The sequence below is a fragment of the Mastigoproctus giganteus genome, chromosome 9 (assembly GCF_048544385.1).
Source record: "Mastigoproctus giganteus isolate SK-2022 chromosome 9, ASM4854438v1, whole genome shotgun sequence".
Taxonomy (NCBI): Eukaryota; Metazoa; Arthropoda; class Arachnida; order Uropygi; family Thelyphonidae; genus Mastigoproctus; species Mastigoproctus giganteus.
This window is the reverse complement of record NC_143583.1, coordinates 55,112,235-55,131,758: the sequence shown is the minus strand read 5'-3', so window position 1 is coordinate 55,131,758 and position 19,524 is coordinate 55,112,235. Positions and strand designations below refer to the sequence as shown.

Below are 19,524 nucleotides of genomic sequence, written 5' to 3'. Positions count from 1 at the left end.
GTAAAGAAGTGTTTGCTGTTTTTCTTTCCATCCTTTGCCAAATATTTCTCATAATCTGCCTTCGCTTGCTTAACCTCCTTTATGACTTGATTATAGACTGGCTTATATCTGCCATAGGCTTCTGTGTCACCTGATAATTTATATGCATCCCATGCATTTTCTTTCTCTGCCACAAGTCTCATTAGTTAATCTGACATCTGTTCATCTGACTCAAATTTTTTTTGGCTGGTGCAGCATAAGCCTCAGGATTCCTTGTACTGTATAGCTAATAATAATAATAAGAAGAAGAAGAATAATACCAGCTGCAGATTGGTAAAGAGATCGAAGCCATAGCAGAGGGAGAGGCCTACAAATACTTGGGAATGATGCAAGCTCAGCAATTACAGCACAAGGAAATCAAGGCCTGCCTGACTGAAAAATACCATCAGAAACTCAGAAGCCCACTGAAAACAAAGCTGAACAGAGGGAACACAGTTAAAGTCATAAACACCTATGCAGTCCAAGTGCTAACATACTCCTTTGGGGTCATAGATTGGACTAACACCGAGCTGGAGGATACCACGAGAAAGACAAGGGCAAAGATAACCAAGAGCTGCCAACACCGCCTGAAATCTGTCGTGGAGAGACTGACAATTGCCCGGGAAGAAGGAGAAAGGGCCTGATAGATCTCACTGAGCAACAGAAGACAATAATAGTTAACCTAAAGGATTATTTCCAGAAACACACAGCAGCACTCCACCAGGCTATAAGGAAGATAGACAAGCAGTATATCCATTCAACCTAAGCAAGGAGTCCCCCCAACAGGCGCCTCCATAGCCAGGTGGGCAGGAGCAGCAGTGCGTAGCACACGCTTCTTGATTAGACTGTGGTTCGAGCCCGTAACCACCAAATACAGAGGATATGGAAAGGTCAGGGAATGACCACCGCATATCCCCAGAGCAATATGGCATTAGTTGCTAATGCTCCTAAAAACCAAATAACTAACTAATTAATTAACCCCCCAACCAGGAGGTACAAACAAAGCTAGAAAGATGGGCAGAGAAGCCACTCCATGGCAGACACTACAATGATCTCCATCAAGATCACAGATCACATGATAAAATTGCTTCCAATGCATGGCTCAAGATAGTGTATAGTGTGTTCGTGTCTAACGGCACCAGGGGTTTCCCCCATCTCCGCGTTGCTTTCATTGTAGGTGTACCAGTTCACTGGGAAGGCCAGAGATTTAAAAGTGTATGGATTTTGTAAGTGTAGTGTTGTGTTTCGTTGTTCTTCTGGCCATTTAGCCGCTAGACCCCTGCTGGGGCCCAACGTTGTCACACTATGCCTCGGGGAGGCAGACCAGGTACCCAGTAATTTTACGTTTTCACTCTGGCAGGTCCTGCCACCTAATTTCCTGAGATTTCAGTGGCAAGGACCTAAAAAAAAAAAATTTTTTTAAATAAAATAAAATAAAATAAAAATAAATAAATAAAATAAAATATAAAAATAAATAAATAAAATAATTTAATAGTATTGGGAAGTAGTTGCTGAAAGGTAGACTGAAAGGGGTTTTTGTATGCATTTGGAATTTTGACAATTTTTTTTTTTTTAAATTTTGACATCCGCTAGTGTTTAGGCAGAGTAGGGGGGAGACTGAAGACAGGTGGGGGAAAGCCAGAAATATGGAGCCAATAGGGAAGGTGACCCCAGGTCAGAGATTTAAATTTAGACTATGTGGGGTTACGTTGTGAAAGTGAACAGAGTAGGGAAGAGACTGAAGGCTTGGGGGGAGGAAATAGGAAGTAAGGGGTCGATAGAGGAGGTGACCCCTGTGGTCAGTGGGGCAGGCCCATGTCCCACTAGGAGGAAAAGGAGGGCGAGGAGGGGAAGAGACAGTGAAACCATCTCCTTCCCTCCCCAGGGAAGTGGAAAGAAAGTACCGTGCAAGAGAGCACAGGTATAGCCTGTTGCGCTGGCAGCAGAGCTGCAATGAGGTCAAGTCCATGGTAGGTCTTCTATTTGAGTTCTACTTCTTCTAAAAAGATGTCAACTTCTAGGATTGTAGGTCATTCCTGGGACAAGTCCTGTCTTTGCAGTTCAGGTTGTTGAGGTTGTGTTTGCAGTCTATCATCAAGTTTTTCGGTTTTAATCTTCTTTCATTTAAAGAGGAGAAATGCTGGTTGGTGATTAGTTTTGTCTTTGCGTTGTCATGGTTGAGTGGCATTTCTTCTTTTTCTCAGTGAATGGCAATTTGTCTCAAGAGCGGGACACTCTTCTCTGAGACTGAAGGATTCATGCTCGCCATCCAAGACCAGGTAATCAACAACAGAAACTAGAGAAAAAAATCGCCAAGGAGCCTGGAGTGGTCGATGACACATGTCAACGATGGCACCTGGCCTCCGAAACGATCCAACACATCACTGTGGGATGCAAGGTGATCACCCAGACAGAGTACACTCATAGACACGACCATGTAGCCAGGATAATACATCAGAAGCTATCAAGGAAATACCAGTTGATCAAAGAAAGTGTACAGTACTACAAGTACAAACCCCAGGCAGTACTAGAGACCCCAATCCACAAGCTGTAATAAAACCACGCCATAATAACAGATAGGACAATCCCGCACAACAGACCGGATATAACCCTTGTGGTTAGGCGCCTCCGTAGCCAGGTGGGAAGGAGCAGCAGTGCGTAGCACACGCTTCTTGATTAAACCGGGGTTCGAACCCGTCACCACCAAATACGGAGGATGCGGAAAAGGTCTGGGAATGACCCCCGCATATCCCGGAGCAATATGGCCTTAGTTGCTAATGCTCCTAAAAAAAAAAAAAAAAAAAAAAAAAAAACCAAATAACCCTTGTGGACAAGATGGAAAAGGCTACCTATCTGATTGACATAGCGGTACCCAACATTGGCAACCTGCAGAAAACCCATGGGGTTTTCTGCAGGTTACGAAATACACGAACCTAAGACAGGAGATCAAAAAATATGTGGTATGCAGCAAGTAACGACCATCCCAATCATCATGTCAACCACAGGTGTGGTGCCAAAGACCCTACATAACAGTGTAGCAGAAATAGGTCTCCCAGCGAATCCCTACAAGGAATTCCAGAAAGTCACAATCCTGAACACCTGTGGGGTAGTCAGAGAGTTCATCGACCAACAGTAACACCAGACATAACAACAATCACTCTGTGTACTTGGTAGCAATACCTGTCACGAGGTGGAATCCCCAATCAGGGAGAAATAATATATATAAGAGCAATAATAATAATAATAATAATAATAAACCTAGAACAGTATTTCTTAGTTGAAACTAAAAGCCTAGTTGCTTCCAAGATTACTTCCTTGAATGCTTCCCATTTAGAATTTGCTGTTGGTAACATCAGTTGGTCCCACTGTATAGAACTTAAAAATTTTTTGAGACCACTGTAGTCACCTTTATGAAAGCAAAAACCCTTCCCTTTACCCCTGATGGTAGTTACATCTTTAAGTAAATCCCACATCAGTACCTGTGATCACTGTCACCTAGTGGTTCCTTTATCCATAAATTCTTAACGAATGAATAATCACTGCTGATAATCACATTAAGAGTGTTACTCCCTCTTGTTGCCTCTCTAATATGTTGCTGTAGAAACAATCATCCAATAAATCCACAAAACCCTTGCTAGTGGGCGAGTGACCAACTCACAAGGTCCAGTCAATATCTGGGAAGTTAAAAACCCCCATTATAAGACACTCTGTTTCTCTATAGAGTTGTTCGTTGTACTCATCAGAGTCATTAGTCCTATAACACACTCCTACTCTCAACTTTGCTTTCCCCAGTGCTTATGTCACAGCAAACTGACTCAACATTGCACTGTCCATCTATGTCAACTGGATGTACTTCTTTAGATTTTATGTGTTTCTTAACTAACAGCATAACCCCCCTCCCTTCATATCCTGTCTGTCCTTTCTGTACACATTGTACTCCTCAAATTCCAATTCTGCATTCCTTATATCTGTGTGACACCACATCTCTGATATCCCAACAATATCTGCCTTTGATGTCTTGACCAGCACTTCAAATTGATCAAATTTATTTATTATACTCTTAGCTTTGGTCTACATGCACCCATTCTTACTCTTAGTTACTCTAACACAGCCCATGTATTTACTTGTTTCATGACTCCCAGCAGTTCCTGAAATCCCCAGCAACTTGCTTTCCAGGCTGCTGCTCATTACAATAGAAGCAGTGCAAGAATCACTTCCACCACTGCCTGCAGCTTCTGTTAATCTATTAGTCTGTCAATCGCCCCAAGCTAGCAGTTTTCCGACCCATCTAACATTGCGTCGATAGCATTAGCAAATATTCTTGCACCGTTTTTATTTAAGTGTATCCCATCCCTGAAGAAGCGAGATATTTTCAGTTTAAATCATAATTTGATATTGATTCGTTGCTGCATTGCAAAATTGTGACATGGAACATTAATGCTACTAATGAAACTGGTTGTTACTTGCATCCTGTCCTACTTGGCAATCTCTGTATGACCATCTTGGAGAAAGTTAACTACAATGCACCACTTCCATTTATTTTAAAACTCATTGAACATGATGGCAATTGCACCAGTCTTGAACTTTATTGCCACACTTCGTATATATATATAATATTAAATATATATATATTTAATACCCACAAAATGGGAACATGCAGAGTTAAATAAATAGATTAATTAATTATAATTATTGCCAGACATGCAAAATAGACCAGATAGCACAGCCACCTATAAAATCGGCACCTGGCCTGATTCGCAGTCTTTCTTATAGACTGACCACCATCCATAATCATTGCAGGTAAATACCTATGTACTTTACACTGATGCATACCCATTGGGCTTTGGGTCACAATCCCAGTTTGCTGTTAATGCCAATCTAAAAATTAAATTAATGTAATTTTCAGTTATATTATAATTAGGATACCTAAAACTAAATAGGATAATGTATTTAGTAAATCTGTTATTGGTCTACAGAAATCCCTCCTCCTCCACTAACTTTTTATTCTTTAATAATTTTCCCATTTCCTCAAACCGTTTATATTCCTTTTAACTTTATTTCATTTTAATTTTTTCAATATAGATCTATAGGCAAACCGACATCTCCTAGCACACTAAATTGCTAGACATCACAGTTAGGCTATAATGCATTGAAATGCCTCCCACCCAAATATAATTATACCACAAATGCAAACCCAAAAATTAAATAGAATCATGTCCTAAAACTATTAATTTGTGTATAATGTTTAATTTATAATTTCTACAATAGCATTAATGCCCAATAACTGCAACCATATTACAACAGAAAGTTTATTCATTAGAGAGAACAAAACTTAAAATTAGTGATTAAGTATATATATATATATATATATATATATATATATTATTTATTTTTTTTTGTTGGTGTTTACAAAACAAATTCAACATTAATTATCCATCTTACATACTTGATGGATCTAACTCACAAAGAAGACTGAGTACGTTTAAGTTGGATATGACTTAGCAATAACTTAAATGATTGTTAATATTTAGAATTTTTGTATTATTAAAGTGTACCTAAGGAATGTGCCTAGACTGTGGAAATTCACAGTGCCCAAATATAGCATTTACATACATGTTTATTATAATACCATATATCCTCTATTTCGTTCACTTTGTAATGTTCAATGCCAAGTTCTTTAGACAACCTCAATATCCTATTCTGAGTAGGGCCAATATAAGATCCACCCAAATCCACATAGTTTACCAGTGGGTCCTAAAAAAAAGAAAGAAAAAATCATTTTAATCCATAAACATAAAGACAAATGAACAACCACATGCATTAAGATGCTCACTTTACATATATGTAAAGTGACCAGACGTCCCGGATTATGCGGGACAGTTTTTGCCCTGCACTGCAAACTGTCCCTGAAAATGTCCTGGATTGGACGTATAGCTTCCATACTTATATCATCAATCACTATTTTGCATTTTTTTATTTTATTTTGCATCCTTGCAACATCTTTTGTCTCATATAAATGAATTAAAATTCAAATTAAAAGAAAGAATGGATATGCAGTATTTACCACTCATTGTATGCAATCAGTTAACAAATTTTGAAGAAAATGGTTGCTCCAAAAAAAATTACTTCATTTCCAATGTGAACAGTTTTTATCGGAACTGTATCCAATATTTAGAATTCCACTTAATGCAGTTTAAAAATATTGATTGTTTTAGATGGTTCAATCTTAATAATTGTGATAATTGGCAATGTTTGGAAAAAAGTTCTGAATATTTCAACGTACGATGAAATGAAGTTAATTGATGAGGATGAAGAAGAAAGTGGGCTTTTTGACGAGATATCATATTTCAAAAAATATGCTGATGATTCAAAAATAAAAGAATGGAATGATGAAAGAATGCCAACAGATATGAGGTGGGTTGAAATATTTAAACATTTTGACACAAGGGACACACCATGCAGGGATTTGAAAAGAGTAATTGTATTTGCATTATGTTTGCCATAATGTGAACAGTTTGCCATAATGTGAACAGTTATCATTTCCAATGTGAACAGTTTTTATCGGAACTGTATCCAATATTTAGAATTCCAATTAATGCAGTTTAAAAATATTGATTTTTTTAGATGGTTCAATCTTAATTGTGATAATTGGCAATGTTTGGAAAAAAGTTCTGAATACATTTCAACGTACGATGAAATGAAGTTAATTGATGCGGATGAAGAAGAAAGTGGGCTTTTTGACGAGATATCATATTTCAAAAAATATGCTGATGATTCAAAAATAAAAGAATGGAATGATGAAAGAATGCCAACAGATATGAGGTGGGTTGAAATATTTAAACATTTTGACACAAGGGACACACCATGCAGGGATTTGAAAAGAGTAATTGTATTTGCATTATGTTTGCCAAGAGCCAATGATGCAATGGAAAGAGTATTTTCGGTATTAAATAAGTTGTGGATGTCAGAAAAAACACAAATGACCATAGAAATGCTGAAGGCAATACTACAAATTAAGCACAATTTTGCTAATTCTTGTGAAATATTTTATGAAGAAATAGCAAATAATGAAGAATTATTAAGAAAAATTCACTCTGTGGGAAAAAAAATTATATATATATTTAATTTCTATTATTATTATTAGCCATACAGTGCAAAGAACCTGAGGCTTTTGCTGCACCAGCCAAAAAAAAAAAAAAATTTCTGAATTACCTTGAGAGAGAGAGAGAGAGAGAGAGAGAGAGAGAGAGAGAGAGAGAGAGAGAGAGAGAGAGAGAGAGAGAGAGAGAGAGAGAGAGAGAGAAGGGAATCACCAAGAAAGAAAAGAATGATGATATCCAGCTCAGGATCCTGGGTGTGCCATGCCAATACTCATGAGATGTGAGCTCCTGTTTTTATTGTTAAAAGAAGTATGTATTTTTATTATTATTTCACAGAAATGCCTATAGGTATTTCTGTGAAAAAAAATATATATAGGCTATAATTGTTTTTTAAGAAGTGTGATATTTTATTTTATAAGTTTAGTTCAAAGAAGTATGTATTTAATGTATATTTTGTATGTGAATATTTTTTATAAATAAAAAAAATATTTTATATCTGTATAACTATTGTTTTTAGGAGGTGGGTTGTAAAATCAATATCCAACATTGGAATACTAAGGATCTGGTCACTTTACATATAGGTAATCTTAAATAAGAGTAAAGTCTAACTTTTTTCAGGATAAGATATGTCATTAATATATGGTGACCAAACATTGTTTCATTTGGACAATCTTGCTTTTTTTTTTTTTTTTTTTTTTGCCCTGTCACCTTTTCCACTTGTTTTTACTAAAATAATTGCATTGGCTATTAAAAATATATACTTTCTTAATATAAACGTACATATTACTTGTAATGGGATTCTCCACAATGCAGAGTGTAACAAACGAGATGTTTGTTGCACTCTGCATTGGAGGCACCTCCGTAGCCAGGTGGCAGGAGCAGCAGTGCTTAGCACACGCTTCTTGATTAGACCGGGGTTTGAGCCCGTGGCCACCAAATACGGAGGATGCGGAAAGGTCAGGGAATAACCACCGCATATCCCCGGAACAATATGGCCTTAGTTGCTAATGCTCCTAAAAAAATAAAATAAAAAAAAAAACAAATCTGCATTGGACTCCAGAAGATATGGTCACCTTATTGACATATATTACTTATACATGACGTTATAATTATAATGAAAACATAATGAGATTGTTACAATTTCATTTTTTTATTGTGCATGACAGCTAATAAAAATTAACATACACGTTTCGTTAGTGTTCGACCTCCCACTCTGTCTCTTGCTTCCAGAACAAGTACTGACACTCCCGATTCCTTTAGCCATTTTGCAGCACTTAGACCTATTAATGAAATAAAAAGAGATATGTGGGCATATTTTTTGGACTCTTAACACACACGTTATCACTATATAGTTGTTTTGTAACTATCGTTAATGATTACCAGGGTGGTCATAATCTGATTAAGTTCAAACTATACCATTGCTTATCCTTGACCTAGTGTTTCATTCCGATCTGTACTTTGAAGGTTAATGTATTTTTTGGAGTGCAGCCAACTCGTATTAGTGGTTTCTATTGACCGAGTTTATTTCCGTACGTCAAGGGCAGGGCGAGAACAGTAACGCACTGTCTTAGGAAATGCTACTGTTTCTCTCTGCTTATCTGACGATAACGAACGATTTAGCAACTGCTGTTTTGTTTATAGGTCATTCAAACAGATCGTCACAGAAATTTATCCGAGAAGCGACTGGCACGAATTTAAATGAACACACTCTCTGCAAATTGCATCGTACAGAACACAGGTATCAATCCACCTTTTAAGTGCTCTCGTGGGCACTCAGTTGGTACTAGCATCGTCCTCCCCATACCAGATATAAAAAAAAAAACCGAGTTCGAATCCCGTTAATGACGCCAGGAACTTTTATGGGTATTTTTCACAACGTAGCTGAATCAGTCAGTCTCGGGTCGAGAGCGTTGCGTGTGTTCTGTGGTCGATTCTCAACCACACATAATTTATAGACATTATATGCGGCGCAATATGGCTTAAGTTGCTGATGCGCCTAAAACCCTACAACAACAACAACCTTTCAGTTTGAAGTGGTGGAGAAAAAAGATAAAACTGTTCCATTCGGGGCGTGCAAATGGAGGGGGGGGACACTGGATTCGATGCTGGCTTCAACAGAGAAGGAGGCCCCAGAACATTTCTTAAATGGTTATAACATAGTTATAACAAAAAAAACGGACCTCCGAAACAAAGGCACATTCGTAGGGATGAGTTGAGGGAGGGATTAAATCCCCTCCCCAAGAACATGTTTTATAGTATATAATTGTACTGTCACGTGCTTGTGAAAACTACAGTGTGGTACGTATGAGCACCCTCCCACTCCAAATAAAATTTCTGGGTGCAGCACTGCCATCAGAGCCAATAAGTTGGCCCCCAGATACTATATGTATAAATACTAGCACATAAGTACTAGTACAAGATCCTCAATCTCATCCCCTCCTCAAGAAAATAAAATTTCGTAATTTTTTGTGTATACTGTATTTAGGCCATCCAGATTTTCCCTATGCGGGTGCGACGCGACATATGTGCATCAAGCCCGACCCATCGCACTTGTAATGATAACATGGTGTGTCGAAGTTTAGGCTTCAACATTAAACATACCAGCAGAACAGACGCTAGAATTTGTGAAGCTAGTTGCAGAACATATGTGCAGGGTCAGCCCCCCCCCCCCAATTTATACTAAAAGTTTTCCAAGAATCTCACTTTATAAAATATTTTCCCAGCCACGATGACCTGGTACGTTATGTCACATACACTCACGGGTAACACGGTTATTATAATTACCGTCCCATCACACTGTGCGAATAAAGCCTAGATATTACACCCCTCACTGATGCTGGGAAAGTTTACAGATTTTTCATACCGTGACCAACTTATTCGGTATCGAGCGAAGGTGGGTTTATTTATTTTTTTCTATTTTATTTTATTGTTATTATCCGGGAAACAAACAAATCGAAGAGAGAAAACATGTAACTTACAAACATGGATGTATGAACCTCAGTTCGGGTAACCCTAAAATTAAAAAATAACAAATAATACATTTAATTCATCTGTCTAGAAAGGGACTGCATACCAGAGAACTTTGTCCATTAAGCATTTTTGCACTGGCTACACCTGGACTGATCTTATTATCCCTTAACAAAAACACTTCCTGTACTATACTTGCATATACTAAAAGTCTATTTTACGATTTAAATTGTAATATTTAAATTATAATAACTGTACAAGAGGTTATTCTTATAAATAAATTTCAGCTTATTCTTCAGAACGGCGACCCTGGGTCAGAGAAGTTTATAACATAGAGAGTACAACAGCATTATCGTAATATTAAGTTTCTAGTATATTAAAAAGATTAATGCACTTCTACATGCGTTTCCAATTAAAAAAGTAGAGGGGTGGACAAAATAATGAAAACAGATATGCCCTAATATAATGTTGGATCACCTTTCGCTTTTAAAACAGCTTGTGTTTCACGTGGAATATATTCAAAAAACTTTGAACTGTCTTAAGAGAAGAGAAATATTGGACCATTCTTAATGAAGGAACGTATCAAGTTCCTTGAGTGACGAACATGAAGGAAATCTGCTCACTCTCCTGTGAAATAGGCGCCTCCGTAGCCAGGTGGCCAGGAGCGGCAGTGCGTAGCACACGCTTCTTGATTAGACCGGGATTCAAGCCCGTGACCACCAAATACGGAGGATGCGGAAAGGTCAGGGAATGACCACCGCATATCCTCGGAGCAATATGGCCTTAGTTGCTAATGCTCCTAAAAACCAAATAACAACAACAACCTCTACCTCCTGTGAAATGTTCCCATTGTGAAATGGATTACCATTTCACAATTCCTTACAGTAAATTTCTCCCGTCTATGTTTACTTGGTCACAGTAGCTGAATATCCGCGTGATTCCGACATTTGTACAATATCCAAAGAACTAGTGACAGTAGCAACGTAAAGGGGGTGGGGGGACAACTAAGATATATAAACTTTACGAAGATGAAATCTTGGCAGATTTTGAAATTTCGTTGTGTAGAAAATGTTCTAAAATATAATGGCATACAGGCAATAATTGTAAAAAAAAAAAAAAAGTATCACCAATCTCCAAAAAACCAGCGCGAATTAAGGATGATTACTAAAGAACTTGATGTGGAAACTATAAAGATGGGTCGTGTGTTCGGGCCACGATGAGCAGCTTATAGCTTGCGGACGGCAATTGCCCGTTGGAGCCATTATCCCGCTTTGTGCAAACATTTTGAATCAGAAGTTAAATATTCCTGATTATTAAATCGACTTTTAAATCTGGAATTTCTTAACCATTTAGCACTAATGATCGACATCCTGCAGGAGCTCTCTTACCTTTCAGAAGCTTTACAGAATCACTATGGTAAAACCAGATAAATTAATTATTCGAACTATGAATGCTATTGCTAATTTGAAAAATTCTAAAGGAAATTATGAAAGTAAAATTAAGAGCATGTTGGAAGTGTAAAGAATTTGAAGAAATCAAAATCGAAAGTAAAAAAAAAAATTACCTCGTTACAAGTTATTTATTACATGCATTGTTTCATCCTTAAAGGATGTTATTAATGCAGCAGAGTGATTTTAAATTAAATAAAGAAAATAACGATACCATTGAAAGAAATTTTAACCATATGCTACCCGACATCGTGGAATATGAAAGCACTTTCGTCTCGGTGGCAAGACGGTGAAAACCGAATAAGAAATTGAAGTTTTCTGATAAAATATGAAATAAAAATTAATGATTTTAGAGATTTTGTCAAAGACAATTTATCTTTAAAATCGAGTGAAATTTGAAACCACTGGGATTACCAGTGCTGAAGCTGAGCGAACTTTCAGCGTAATGAATATTGAGTGGATGAATGAATAAATAATGTTGACAATTAAACACGTTGCAGATTATGATGACCATACATCTAAATGGAAAACCATTGCTTCAATTTGATCCGGATCGTTACGTCAAATCATTCCTTTGTAATAATCGCTGAGCTATTGAGAAGTAAATTGTATATGGCAATCTTTACAATAAATTTTTCTTGAATATTTGTGCAATACTTTTTTTTTCATGTAATCAATCTGTGATTTTCATGTACTTTTTCTAGAAAGTTTGTTTTTTATGTAATATTTGTTTTTATATTGTGGAATGTTTTGTGATAGTTTTTATGTTATTTGTTATATGGGAAATATTTCATGTTATTTTTTATTTGCAATATTAAAATTTTATCATGAAAAAAAAAAATGTATCCATTATATATTTCCCTAGTTGTTAAAAAAAAAGAAAAAAAGACGAATAAAAAAGTTGCGCGTGTGCCCAGCACGCTCGGTAGATGGTTTATGTGAAACATCCTTCGCGTTTCTTTTTAGGTATTTTGATTTGTATATATTGATTACGAAATAAAATAGCCTTTTTATTGTAAATATTTTATTGATCATTCACAAAATTTCATAATTTCTGGAAGACAAGATACAATGGATTTATGATAACTAAAGTAAGAGATGGAATGTATACTTGTGATTGCAACTTATCTAAATGTCTCTGGAAAACAGCGTCGGTTGAAGTACCGATCTTACAGTTTAAACGGCATACACAGCTGTTAGGGGCATCTAACAATGGAATGTAGCGAAAATACAAGACGAAAAAAAGAAATTGTTGACAAATATTTGTATTGTAGCAGTCATAATTACTGCAGTAGTAACTTCAGGAAGGATGATTGTGACGTCATACTATTCAAGAATTATAAAATATTTAAAGGGCAAAGGCATGCTACGAGGTAGAATGGTTAACATGTAGGTTAGTTTAACCTGTGGGGGTTTAGAAATGGAAAAAAATGTCTTTATCTTGTTTTTCCTTAGTTTCCTGATTATTATTATTATTATTAAATATCTTTATTTTGTTCCCTATTATTTATATAGACCTTTATCTTATACCCCCACTTACACATCTGACTTAGGCTTCACAGAAGAATTCCAGATTCAAGGGAACTTCTCAATTACATATAATTCCCTTCTGAAAGGCTGAGTGTTCAAGAATGACAAAAGCACACGTTAATTTATAACATAACATAGTTTATTTACATATATATATATATATACAACATGATTAAGTGATCAAAACTCAAGCACATACTAATACTATTCATGCCTATGTTGCATCAGATATATATGCAATTTAATACATTGGGTTTACACTAGAAGGGTTATTTCTTTCTACACAACAAACTTAATATCCTTACAAAAACTGCTATAGCTTCTTCTTCTTCACACATGAACAATAAATACTTAAGAAGATTAGTTAACACCCTCTCTCCTATGTAAATCAAATTCTTACCTTATAAATTGATTTAGGAATTTCACTCTTAACTTCCGATTTAATTAGTGCCCCATTTTGTCTTGGGGAATATAATTTCACAAACTTTCTCTAATCAAGACAGATAGTACATTTGACTCAATTTCTGGACTAATGCTGGTCCCAAGGGTTAGCTACATTCAGAAGGCTATTTCTTTCTCTGTATTTCTCTACCCTTCCCTTCCAAAATATATCATACATATATGTTAGACAATAACAAATATCAAATTTCTCTCTTTTGTCTTTCTACATATGTCTAATTATACATTAATCAAAACCCATAACTATCATCTGAATTATCTCTATATTAATGTATATATATTTATATTTTTGTGCATCCTTCCCTTAACATCTTTCTAAATTTCTACTAATCTGTTATTAGGATTCCTACAGTCCTTTATAGGTAAGTGAGAATACCTTATAACTAGTCACTCACTTAATTTTACGAATCGGATTTATCCTTTTTGGGGCCTTCAGCTCCTTGTCTGGGAATGGCATCATTGTTTGCCAAGGGCATTCATCTCAGGGCCTTTCGTTTCTCAATGGGCTGTAGTCTACGTCTGGATAGGGCATTACTGAGTCCCTTAGGAATTTATGGGCTGGTCTTCGATACTGCTACTTAGCCTATGGTTCAGCTATTATGGCGGGCTCGGGATTACAACTTTACCTTCTCAGGTCACTTATCTGCGCCTTTGCCTTTATCACTGCCTTCAGATGATGGACTAGGGTTATTGCTCTTCTTACACTACTTATTTTCACGCTGGCCACTTTCTCTACCTTCCGATTACGGGCGAGGCTTATTTCTCCATACACTTCACTCGTTTGCATACGGGCCACTACCCTTGCCTTCCTCCGATGACGGACTACTCGACTGTTCTCTTCTATCATGAAACTCCTCTAACTTTTCTTAACTTACTGACTGTACTTAAACTTATCTAACCCTTCACTACTCCATCTTAACTTTGTCAGATCTTTCTCAACTGGCTGACAGGACTTATCTAACCCTACACAACTTATTACTCCATCTTAACTTTGTCAGAACTTTCTCAACTGGCTGACACTCATGTCGTTATCTAGCCCTACACACTTACTAACTCATTTTCCCACTAACACTGTCAAAAACTCAACTCTGTGTCCCACTAACTCATTTTCATAAACACCCACATAAAACTCAACTCTGTGTCCCTTCCTAACTCATATTAAAAGCACCAACAAAAACTCAACTCTGTCTTCGACTAACTCATATTTACCGACACATATCTCAACTTTCCCTGTCTTTACTAACCCATTTCCACAAACACCGACAAAAAACTCAAACTTTGTGTCCCCTCTTGGCTGCGCGCGCTCTCTTTTTGTTTTCCGAATTTGTGTACCGCCCTTTTGTGTTGGCCCACCTTCGCTCAGAAATTTAATCACTCATACTTCAATATTTAAATTTACATCCCGACTATTCGCTAGTGTGGGTTTCCCATGCTATGTCCATCCCTACTAAATTCAACCTCCCATTTTGATATCACTATTCCTTTCCCAGGCCGTCTGTTCTCTTTTGAAATAGGCCGACATTCCTACAGACACGTGTTACTAGAATCACACCTACCATAAATTTCTTTGGGACGAGCTATTGCAGACTACCAGATGCTAGCTCTATTGTTTTGGACACAGTATTAGTCTTGTACTCACTTCCTGTTTGTCTCCAGATGTTACCGATCAAAGGGATGCTCCGACTAATTCCGCTCACCTTTCATTGTTCTCTAGCGACCCTTTTTGTCGCTTATTTACTGATGGCTCTGCTACCCATTTTAGACCTTCAGATTTGTTTACGGTACTTAGCTGAGTGTTTATCCATCTGTTGGTAGAAATTTCGTGCAGTAATTCTCACGACTCTCCCTTCCCTTCGATTAGCCCCCTCCTTAATTTAATCTCCCCCATGTTTTTAACGATCCACTTTGTTCAATTTATTTGATTTGTTATATTTTATTTTTCAATATAACTATTCCTGACGTATCCTTTCTTATTAAATTTCTCAGTTTGGGTACGACGATCTGTTATCTTTATAAACAATTTACTTGTAAGATTTTATATCTTACAAACTACTCTGGTAGATGGCTACGTTAAAATGATGCTTTTTTGCACTAACTTACATGTTATTCAAGAATTCTAAAAAGTTAGAACTCCAGACACTATCATATCGAGTTATCATCGTAAGGGGAGGAGGCATGGCGACCAGATTTTTAAGTTTTTTTTTATTTTTTAGATAGAATTTTTAGGAACGTTTTACACGTTCACTTATACGCATGGTTAAGGGGATAATAAGCTCCATATGTCCACCCTCCTAACTCCGCCCCTGACTCGAGATATTATACCGGTCACGAAAAATGCGTCACGCGCTCTAATCACATTACTAGTAGTGCGAGGGTGGGAAGCACCACTGGTTATGATGTTATATTAAGTTATAACGTTTAAGTTATTGAGCTACCATAGGAGGTTCTCAGCCTGTTTCATTCTTCCGAAACCAAGACGACATATCTGACTGTATTGGAGCATTATCATCTTAAAACATGGCATCATTTGTGAGAAACAATGTTTGCACCATGGGAAGAACCTGGTCACTCAGAATATTAGGGTAATCAGTTGCAGTAATTCGCCCGTTCAGGATGATGACAGGACCTAAAGAATACCAAGATATTGCTACCCAAACCAGTGTTGATCCTCCTTCTCCATGTGTAACTGTTAGCACAAATTAGTCAGGACTTCCTTTAGTCAAAGTCTTCCTAACAAGTTAGTCTTCCTTTAGCATTTGCCAAACGTAAATTCTCCCTAATGTAAAAAGTGTGAAAATGATTCTTCTGAAAATATGACGTTTCCAGTCATCAAGTGTCCAGTTTTTATGATCTTTACACCGTTACATCTTCCTTCTAGTATTCCAATTAATAGCGACTGGCTTGCCAATAGCGGCTCTGTCATAAATTTATGCTTTAGGATGTTCTCGCAGAACTGTTTTGCTAGGAACTGGATTGCTGTGGCCCACATTAAATTTTGCAGTTATTTTTGAGGGAGTTGTTTTATGTTTTGACGCTACAGTCCTTATCAGTGTCCAGCGATCTCTTTCAGTCAGCTTCTATTTTCTATCACAATTCATACTATGAGATTTTGTTTTTCCATTCTTGGTGAATGCAGGCATCATTTTCGATACAATTTCTGTGGATACATTAAATAAATCAGTTTTAAATCACCGATGCCCTTGCTACACGTGCGTACATCATCAATTGACCTCTTTGGAATTAGACAAGTCCGGCATTTTCTTCATGTACCTTTTAATATCACCTCTAAATAAACATCAGCTTTTATTATTTTCTACACGTAATTTACCTGCAAGAAACAAAAAAAAAAAAAAGAAAAAAAAATCGTCGTATATGCTTGTTCATAAAAACGCTATATAGCCATTACAAAAACTACTACTTTCATATCAGCAGGTGTTTCCATTATTTTGCAGATGTTTCGTGGTGCACTACTTTCCTACTACCTCTTCATTGCCTGCAAAAACTTAAATGGGTAAGAATTTAAATTATAATTAGAAGTTAATTATATGAAGATGAAATTAATAGATCAGTTAGGACTTAATTAAATCTAGATTTACGATTCATTTTTAGAAATTAGTAAATTCAGGAAAGATGTACGTGTTGCTGTAGTTATTTGAGCCTTCACAGTTTTTGCAGTCATTGAAGTGCCTACAGAAAGTATGTAGGAACGTACCGCGAATTTCATCTGCATATAATTTGCGATTAGAAATAAACAGATATTTAGTTTATTGATAGGCAGAAGTGCTTTTTTCATAGTTTAATATATTTTTATTACCTAAGCATCATGCCGCTAAAGTAGTATCTAAGGCCATGTACGCACAGGCATTCTGCTAATGTAACAGTGCGTATATGATACATTATATGGTCAAGGCAAGGGTCAGGCCACGCCTTGAGTAATGCATACAGGTCTGGAGGCCTTATTTTAGGAAGGTTGTAGAGTTGCTTGAGCGAGTACGGAAAAGGGCAACAAGATTAGTGAGGGGAATAAGGGGTGGTTTTACCAAGAAAGGATTAAGTTCTGCAAATTGCAGCGTCTGGAGACTAGGCACCTGCGAGTTGGTCTGATTGAGGTGTATAACCCCAGGGGCTCACATCTGGTGAGTATGGACTTGGCACACCCAGGGTCCTGAGATGGATATCACAAGGGAATCACCAATCTTTCTTGGAGGAGATTCCCTTTTATAATTGACTCTCTCTCTCTCTCAGGGTAACTCGGGAATTTTTTTTTTTTTAGCTGGTGCAGGATAAGCCTCAGGCTTCCTTGCACCATATAGTTAATAATAAATCTAGACAAATGCAAGACCCACACACTGCACCAGGGAGAATTAGTTGGCCGAAACTACCAGCTGCTGACTGGTAAAGAGATGACAGAAGGATAGACCTACAAATACCTAGAGATGATGCAGGCTCAGCAGTTAGAGCACCAGGAAATCAAGAAGTGCCTGACCGAAAAATATCAGACGCTGAAGCCTGCAGAAAGCAAAATTGAACAGAGGGAGCACAGTTAAAGTCATAAACACCTATGCAGCCCCGGTACTAGCATACACTTTTCGAGTCATAGATGGGACTAACACCGAGCTAGAGGATACCATGCGAAAGACAAGGACAATGATGACCAAGAGCCGCCAACACCACCCGCAGTCAGCAGTGGAGAGACTAAGAATAGCTCGGAAAGAGGAAGGAAGAAGCCTGATAGAGCAACAGAAAACAGCGATAGTTAACCTGAAGGATTACTTCGAGAACAACTCAGCACCACTCCACCAGGCCATAAGGAAGATAGATAAGTGGTATACCCCACTCAAACTAGGCGAGGAACCCCTCCCGCTCAGATGGCACAAGAAACGAAGCTAGAAAGATGGGCAAAGACAGACACTACAATGACCTCCATCAAGATCACATCGATAACATTGCTTCCAATGCTCACAAGCGGGACGCTCTTCCCCGAGACTGAAGGATTCATGCTCGCCATCCAAGACCAGGTAATCAACACCTGAAACTATAGAAAATACATCGCAAAGGAGCTCGGAATGTCAGATGACACATGTCGACGATGCCACCTGACCTCAGAAACAATTCAACACATCACCGCGGGGTGCAAGGTGATCACCCAAACTGAGTACACCCATCGACACGAACGGGTAGCCAGGATAATACATCAGAAGCTAGCGAGGAAATACCGGTTGACCAAAGAAAGTGTAGCATACTTCAAGTACAAACCACAGGCAATACTAGAGACCCGTACCCACAAGCTGTACTGGGACCGCTCCATAATAACGGATAAGACCATCCCGCACAACAGACCGTTAATAACCCTTGTGGACAAGATGGAAAAGGCTACCTATCTGATTGTCATAGCGGTGCCCAACACTAGCAATGTCCAAAAAACCGACGAGGGAAAAAATTAGGAAGTACATGAACCTGAGACATGAGGTCAAGGAGATGTGGCATATGCAAGAAGTAACGACCATCCCGATCATCGTGCCAACCACCGGTATGGTGCTAAAGACTCTACTTAGCAGCCTAGCAGCAATAGGTCTCCCAGAGAACACCTACAAGGAACTCCAGAAAGTCGCAATCCAGAACTCCTGTAGGATAGTCAGAGCGTTCCTCGACCAACAGTAACACCAGACATTACAATCACCCTGTGTACTTGGTAGCAGTAATCGTCACAGGATGGAATCCCCCAATCAGGGAGAAATAATATAAGAGCAACAACAATAATAATGCCTTGAACGGGTTGAGCAGGCGCAATGCTGATGGGATTCGTCCTCTTGCTCAGATTATGAACCTGAAGGAGCATACATTCAAATTGAGGAAAGACAGTTAAAGAATAGATATGTGCGGAAATTTGCCTTTAGCCAGCGGGTAGTTGATTGCTGGAAAAAACTTCCATCTGTCGTTGTGAAAGTTGATAGCTTAAATAAATGCTAATGCTAATTATGAGGACCAGAACTGTCACACAG

At 37.7% G+C, this 19,524-nt stretch overlaps 1 protein-coding gene across 1 annotated transcript in view; it reads right to left on the bottom strand.

The window, feature by feature from the left end:
- Positions 1 to 19,524, bottom strand: part of LOC150080253 (amine oxidase [flavin-containing] B-like) — a 157,300-nt gene that overhangs the window by 88,160 nt on the left and 49,616 nt on the right. Inside the window, exons 2-3 of the mRNA XM_090381581.1 lie at positions 8,304 to 8,398; positions 5,632 to 5,772 (exon numbers count right to left, since the gene is read on the bottom strand). Of these exons, the coding sequence (XP_090237707.1) occupies positions 5,632 to 5,772; positions 8,304 to 8,398 (236 nt within the window). The remainder of the gene's footprint in view (positions 1 to 5,631; positions 5,773 to 8,303; positions 8,399 to 19,524) is intronic.